The 8,083-nt window shown below is 49.4% G+C and overlaps 1 protein-coding gene across 3 annotated transcripts in view; it reads right to left on the bottom strand.

Annotated features, from left to right (window-relative positions):
- Window positions 1-8,083, bottom strand: part of TACC2 (transforming acidic coiled-coil containing protein 2) — a 78,117-nt gene that overhangs the window by 36,430 nt on the left and 33,604 nt on the right. For all 3 annotated transcript variants that reach the window (XM_012803649.2, XM_012803647.2, XM_012803648.2), the window contains exon 3: window positions 1,220-2,546. In XM_012803649.2, the coding sequence (XP_012659103.1) occupies window positions 1,220-2,546 (1,327 nt within the window). The remainder of the gene's footprint in view (window positions 1-1,219; window positions 2,547-8,083) is intronic.

Genomic DNA, 8,083 nt, shown 5'->3' on the forward strand with positions numbered 1-8,083 from the left:
TTGGCTTTCTGGGGATGGTACAGATCACTCGTGCCTTTCAGGTTCCATCTACCTCTTCTGAACTTATAGGGCCTTTGAATTCCCGACTATAAAAGAGGACTAGCGGGGCAAGGAGACAAAGAGGGTGCAGGTGGCTCATGTCTGCAATTCTACCACTCTGGAAGGCCAAGACAGTGGATCGCCTGAGCTCAGGAGTTCAAGACTAGCCTGAGCAAAAGTGAGACTCCATCTCTAAAAATAGATAGGTGTTATGGCGGGCACCTGTAGTCCCAGTTACTTGGGAGGCTGAGGCAAGAGAATTGCTTGATTGAGCTAAGACTTTGAGGTTGCTGTGAGTTATGATAACTCCATGGCATTCTACCAAGGGTGACAAAGTGATACTTTGTCTCCAAAAAAAAAAGGGGTACAGGGAAATGTCCAGATCACACTTCTTGCTCATGGGCCTCCTGGAACTTCCTTCTGTGTTTGAGAATCTGAGTTACTGTCTCATTAATGGCCATAAACAAGTGCTGTGAATTGAAACAGTATTTTTTTTTTTTTTTTTTGAGACAGAGTCTCATTCTGTCACTTTGGGTAGAGTGCTATGGTATCAGAGCTCAGAGCAACCTCAAACTCTTGGGGCCCAACCAATCCTTTTGCCTCAGCCTCTCAAGTAGCTGACACTACAGGCACCCACCACAACTCCCGGCTACTTTTTGTATTTTTAGTAGAGATGGGGTCTCGCTCTTGCTCAGGCTGGCCTCCCAGAGTGCTAGTGGTCTCCCGAACTCAAGCAATCCACCTGCCTCAACCTCCTAGAGCTCTAGGATTATAGTCACGCTCCACCTTGCCCAGCCTTGTAACAGTATTTTAAAGGACATATCTCTTGGCTGTCCCAAAAAGCAATTTTCATGTTCAACAGAGAAAAAAGTCAGTCACCAACAGGGATGTTGACCAGGTCTCTAAGGTCCTGTTCCCTTTCTCTGGGACCTCCCAGGCTTCTCTGGAGTTGACTATCAGCTCTTGGACTAAAAGTAACTAGGCCATTGGTTTAGGAAGCAAAAGAACGAGGACTCTTGACCCCAGGGTCCTCAGAGAGGGAGGATGCCTGCCTGCCTGCCTGGTGACATGGCTGCAAGCCCAACATCATCACAGCAACCAGGGACAAGGTTAGGTCAGCTGAGGGTTATCCAGCTCACACCCCACCTGCAATCCTCACCACCCACACCCCTTAACTTACGTCTTTAGGGGCGTCTTCTTCTTCTTAGCGGGCTTGTTTAGCCCGTCCCCATCCACTCCGTTGCTTTCGATAGCACTGGCCGGGATCTCAAAGGAAGCTGGGGATTTAGAGGGTGAGCTGGGGGTCTTAGAGGATGTCTTAAAGGGGTCAACGGACTCATCACAGGCATCTGGGTCAAAGTTGTATGATTGTTGGGGCAGTTTGGGAGACTCCTGGATTTTTGAAGTGGAAGAAAAAGGGTTAAAATTAGGGTCATCCCACTTGTCAATATCGAAGGTGTAGGTACCTTTAGCAATAGGGATGTCATTGGGCTCAGCAGGGGACCTGGGAGGTGAGGCAGGAGTGCTGTCAAGTTTCTCAGGGGTCTTTTTCATCTTCGGCCTCCGCAGAGGCATTTTGGCTAGTGGCTTTTTGCCTGCTTTTTTGGTAGGAGGGGTGTTTTCCTGCTGGTTGTCCCAACTACCCTTGTCCTCAGAATAGTCAAACTCCAGCCTCACTGACAGCCCCTTGGCTGGGGAATCCTCCTGTCCCCCGCTATCTGACAGGGTCACCTCCCCTGCCTCTGGGGCCGTGTTAAGAGGCAGCGTTTTCCTCCCGACAGGGGGTGAGTTCTGTACTCTGCCACCTCCAGAAGCTGGGGGGATGGCCCCCTCTGCACTCTCTGAGTCCAGGGGGCAGGCAGCTGTGGGCACGGTGGGGGGCTCCAGTGGTGCCTCCTCCAATAAGGCTGGGCCAGAACCTTCCGTCTTGACCGATTCGGTTTTAGTCTCAGCTGCCAGACTCTCCTCGCTGGGGACAGGACTCTCTTCGGTTGGCTCCTGTGGCGTCTCCTTCACTGGGGGGGTTTCTGTGGGTTTCTTAGTGGTTTGTTTCTTTTTTAAGGAAGGCGGCCTCGGCTTTTTAGTTCGCTTAAGGGTGCTGGAAGCACTGCTGGAGCCCGTGCTGCAGGCATCCGGCACTAGGGCCGCGGCCTCGGGGCTGCCTGAGCAAGAAGCACCATCAAAGTCGCTGGCTTGCAGGCTGAGAGAGCGGGACAGAGTGGACTTGGAGACTGGGACAGAATCTGTGGACTTCCTCCGTGTGCTCACCTTGCACTCCTGATTCTTAGAGTCTGCGCTGCGTGGTTCCGAGGTCTGAAAGTTATCTACCAGCTCGATGTTGTCAAAGTCTAAGTTGTAAGTCCCGCTGCTGGCTATTGGCTTGTCTTCATCGAAGACGGCAGAGAAGGAATGTGACGGAGGACGGAAAGGACTTCCTTCCACCGAGTCACTCCGGGGGCCATCACTCCGGGGGCCATCAGGAATGGAGGCTGTCTCAGGACCGCATCCTGGAGAAACACAGAAAAAGCCATCATTTAGGGTAGGCGTCCTCAAACTGCAGCTCACCTCGGACATTTATCCGGCCCGCTGGGTGTTTTTGCCGCCGCTGCCTGTCCTGCTTAGCAGGTGATTCGTCCCAGGGCCCACAGTCCAGTTCTCCAACGGTCTGAGGGACAGTGAACTGGCCCCCTGTTTAAAAAGTTTAAGGACCCCTGATTTAGGGACTTAGGACACCTGGAGGATTTTGCCTCTTTTGCTAGACCATCACTCTTTGAGAACAGAGGTCAAAAAGTACAGCCGCAGGCCACTCCGCCCACTGCTGGGCACACTGCTAGTGTACAGATTCTGGACAACCCATCATTAGCTCCAGATCCCAGACAGGTCTGCCCCCAGCTCCCTCATCTATAGAATGGGAGTGACAAGGACTGATTAAGGAATAGCTCAGACCATTCACTCAAAAATATTTACCAAATGCCTGCCGTCTGGGTGCTGGGGACAAAACAGACAAAATCCTGGCCTTCCTGAAGTCATAGTCATCACAGAAAAGACAGTAAACAAATGAACAAGTAAAATGTGTTACTGTCAGAGGGTGATATGTATTAAGGGGGAAAATACAGCCAGAACAGGAGAGTTGTTATTATTTTATTTTTATTTTTTTTGAGACAGAGTCTCACTCTGTCACCCTGTGGTTGAGTGCCATGGCACCATCATAGCTCAGAGCAACCTCAAATTCTTGGGCTCAACTGGTCTTCCTGCCTTAGCTTCCCTAGTAGCTAAGACTACAGGCACCCATCACCACACCCAGCTAGTTTTTAAACTTTTTCTACTTTTAGTAGAGAACATGTCTCTCTCTTGCTCAGGCTGGTCTCCAACTCAAGCAATTCACCCGTCTCAGTCTCCTACAGTGCTAGTATTACAGGAGTGAACTGCCACACATAGCCTCTATTTCATTTTATTTATTTATTTCTGGGTGGAACTGGAAGAGAGTTGTGTATTAAAATAAAGTGGGGTCCTCTGAGGGGAAGATATTTGAGCACAAAATGAAATCAAGGTAAAGGCATGACCCAGGAAACAAATATCCCAGGCAAAAGGAAGAGCTAGTGCAAAGGCCCTGGGGCAGCACCTGGTGTGCTCCAGAAATAGCAAAGCTAGGAGAGGAAAGACACAAATCCTGAAGTAAAGAACAGTACGCCCTCACCAGCATGAGCTGTACCAGCAGCAAGACTGTTTCTGAATACTCAGAGCCTTTGTGAAGAATCAAGGAGCTGCCAGGCAACTGGGGCAGAACTGAACTTGTCTGCCACCTGCCACTCCAGACAGCACCTGTGACCTCTCTCTCCAATCCTGTCTGCCTGCCATTGACCTTGGCCCTTGTCTGTTTCCATTCCTCTCTGCGCTTACTTCTGGCTTTTCTCCCTCTTTAGCACAGCCAAACTCCTAACTTCCCAGAATGCTGCAGATGCTCCAAATGTCAGCCAAGTGACACTAAGGGCTCTCACAAGCCCCCAGCCCCTTGGGGATCCCACCAGCCCTGCTGTGGCTACTCTGGGTTCTGCTCACACCAGGTGGTGTCTTTCATGCTTTTCTGGGTTCACAACTGCTCCAGGCAGTCAAGGATGCCAGAAAATGATTTGCCAGAAAATTAAAAATATGTCACCGGATAAAAGAGGGCAAATGTTGTAGAATGGTCTGCAGTGCTAAGTACTGAGAGAACACAGACCAAGGAATAAAAGAAGTTGGCACAAATATGGCTGGGGACAGCAGTCCCAGAGCATGCTTCGATGACAAGTGTTATGTCCTTCCAGGCCTCCACTGTTTGTAGAGTTGCCAGATAAAATTCAGAATGCTCAGCTAAATTTGATTGCCAATAAGTATGTTTTTAATATATGTCTGCACCACATCCCGCTTATTCATTGCATATCTAAGAGTCAGATTTTAATAGACACCCTTATTTTTATTTGCTGTATCTGGGAGTGCTATCCCTCATCCCAACAAACCAGGCTCGGGAAATGCTTAATTAAACCCAAACTGGTCTCTCACTGGAGATTTTCTGAGAGCAATTCATGCCCAGTTGCAAACCTCCAGGGGCTGAGTATTTCAAGTTAGTATTTACCTAAGTTTGCTCATGAGCAAACCTTTCTCTTAGAGCATACAGCAGAGGGCTGCAACAAGAGATTACAACCTGAGCAAACTCCAAGTCTTTGAGTTCAGGAACTGGTTTTATGCATCTGTTTCTCCCTCAACTGGTCACACATTCTCTTTCAATCTCAGTAAACACCTCTTGCATTGAGAGCCTTTGGGAAGCCTGTCTATAAGAGCTAGTCCTCCCTCTCTTCTCTACCCAGGATGGTCCCAGACCCCACCTGGAGCAGAATCCTAAACACCATTTGGGCCCAAAAATTTCTCCATCATCTACCAAACACTCCTGCTTCCTTCTCATCTCAAAAGAAAAGTGTGACTTCCTTCTCTCTAAAATCAACTCCTTTCTTCCCTCTGGGACCTCTTTCCTCAAGCACCCCATCCTCCCATTGGCAGGACCTTGTCCTCCTGACCTGTAACTACCCCTGAACACAGGGTATAGAGGGCACAATGGCCCAGGGGACACTGAGGACTGGGTACCTTCCAATGAGCCTTGCCAGGAGAGAGATAAGCCCCAGCCTATTCCCTCAATTCCAAAGCAAGGCCCACAGTGCCACCTACCTGAGCCTCAGCAGCCTTTAGAAGGAAGTCTTCAGAGCCCCTTCAAATGTCAGAAGTTCTCTCTGAATCGTGCCATAAGGAGCAGATATTCAGTTCAACCATCTGCTCATTTTTACCCCTAGAAGAAAGTGCTCCCTGTCTGCTTCACCCGGCTTCCCTAGTTAGAACTGAGACGCCCTCATTAACTCAGGGACTAGGAAATGCACCTTGCCATAGGGTTTCTTAACCTTGGCACTGGGATATTTTGGGAAAGTCAGTATTTTTATTATGTATGTGGGGGGAGGGGGAGTGCTGCCTGTTCACAGTAGGATACTCAGTAGCATCCTTAGCCTCTACCTACTAGATGTCAGCAGCATCCCACCCCAACTGTGACAACCAAAAATGTTGCTAGACATTTCCATGTCCATTTGGGGTGCAAATATGTCCCCTGGCTGGGAAGCTCTGCCTGGGTGGTTAGCATAAGAGGCTGTTCCATGACCTTAAGATCATTAAGGTCTGGAAGGTTCTGGTGGTCCTGCAGGGTTTTGAGTCCCCCACCCCAGACTGGATTCTACATGTCCTATCTGCACAAAGATAAATCATTTGTTCACACCACAAATAATGTGAGCGGCTGCTACATGTCAGCCACTGCAGGATGTGCCATGGACATAGGTGAGGAAGGGCAGAACCCCAAATCAATCCACCTGTGTCCACATGTCCTCTCCCTTCTGCAGCCCCTCAGTGCAGACCCCGGGGACGCCCTGGAGAACAATGCCGTGCACCTGAACTGCAGGTATCGGCTCAGTCTGATGACAAAGTCAGCATCTGCAGCTCCTTGTGTGAAAAGACTTGCTAGGTACTTCCCAGTTGTCTGGGTCTGCCGGAACCAAGTGCCACAGACTAGGCAACATAACCAACAGAAATCTATTTCTCATAGCACTGGAGGCTGGAAGTTCAAGACTGAGGTTTTGGTAGGTTTGGTCTCTCTTGAGGCCTCTTCTCTGTGTGCATTCCTGGTGTCTCTTGCTCTTCTTATAGGGACACTAATCCCATTGGATTAGGGCCCCACCCTTATTACCCCATTCAACCTAAGACCACCTCAATGACCCTGTCCACAGATAAAGTCACCCTGGGGGCTAAGGCTCCAACACATGGATGAGGGGGTGGTAGCAAAATTTAGTCCACAACCCTAGTACTGGGCAATAAAATTTCCAACTCAAGGAAAAAGCAAATGTATTAGATGTTAGAGGGAATTCCAAGGAAGGGGAGAAAGCTATTACAGTAATAGGCAACTGAAATAACCCAGTTGACATCCCCCTATCTTCTCTGAAGGCCACATTACTTAGCCCTGCTGGACTGTTACAGGAGCACTTACTGCAGCCACTGCACTGGTGCTTCCGAGCACCGCAGGTGTCAATGCAGGGCCTTCCAGCACTTACTGGCTCTTAGGCCAAAAAATCAAGGGTAAATGGTTTTACAGAGAGCATGGCTCTCCATCCTCTAAGTACACGAATAATAATCTCAAAAAGGTCTCCACTTCGGGGCAGCGCCTGTGGCTCAAAGGAGTAGGGCACTGGCCCCATATGCCAGAGGTGGCAGGTTCAAACCCAGCCCCAGCCAAAAACTGCAAAAAAACCCCAAAACCTTCAGGGGCAATACTTTAATATTTGGCCACAGAAATGAATGGGTTTTGAGGATGGGCTTAGACTGGCCTCTGCGCTCTGATTCCTGGAGAGGATTTTGCTGAGGTGTGCTGCATCAGCTCTGCAGGGGTGACAGGCAGGTACAGTCCCTTCTCTGGTGGTCCAAAATGTGGAGCTACCAGGCTTAAGAAATTGAACTCAAAACTGACCAGCAAGAGAGCAGGAGGCCCACAGGTAAACTCTGGTAGGATCAACTTGGTTTTCATAAAGAGAATTTCTCCCTCACTAAATGAGTTAACATGGTCAATAATTGTCACTGCCCATACAGCCTCACTTAGCACTCTCCCTTCCTAGTCTTGGGAACTGAATGCAGGTTTGAGAATAGACATCAGGGGCCAAAACAGACATACCACACAGGAGGCAGAGAAGCAGAGAGCTACACAGTGGGGCACTTGAGACCCTGCTGAGTGTCCCTGAGAGCCTGAATACCCCAAAGTCTGAAAAGCAAGCCTTCACCCTCAACTTGCTGTGTGTGGTGGTCTGAATGGTACCGCCTCCCAAATTTACAGTTAAAATTCTCACTCTCAAGGTGAGGTCTTTGGGAGGTGATTAGGTCATGGGGCAGAGCCTCAGGAATGGGATTAACACCCTTACAAAAAAGGCCCAACGGAGCTTGTATGTCCCTTCCACCACATGAGGAGAAGGTGCTCTCTAGGAACCAGGCAGTGGGTCTTTACCAGATGCCAAACCTGCCAGCATCCTGGTCTTGGACTTTGCAGCCTCCTAAATCATGAGCAATAAATTTCTGTTGTTTATAAGCCACCCAGTCTGCGGTTATTTTGTTGTAGCAGCCGGATCAGACAATATGCAACCCCAGACAGGTTATCCAATCCCTCTGTGCCTCGGCTGTGAGGACTCACAGGTCACCCTCTTTATGTTTAAGAAAACTGGGGCCAGGCACCATGGCTCACACTAATCTAACACTCTGGGAGGCCGAGGCAGGTGGATTGCTTGAGCTCAGGAGTTTGAGACAAGCCTCAACAACAGGGGTGGGGCGGGGGGTGGGTTGTGTCTCTCTAAAAATAACCAGGAATCAGGGTCCCAGCTACTTAGGAAGCTGAGGCAAGAGGATGGTTTGAGCCTAACAGTTTGAGGTTGCTGTGAGTTAGGACACCATGGCATTCTACAGAGGGCAACAAAGTGAGACTGTCTCAAAAAAAAAA

This window comes from Otolemur garnettii, unplaced genomic scaffold, assembly GCF_000181295.1.
Source record: "Otolemur garnettii isolate 467f Iridium unplaced genomic scaffold, OtoGar3 scaffold00021, whole genome shotgun sequence".
Lineage (NCBI taxonomy): Eukaryota > Metazoa > Chordata > Mammalia > Primates > Galagidae > Otolemur > Otolemur garnettii.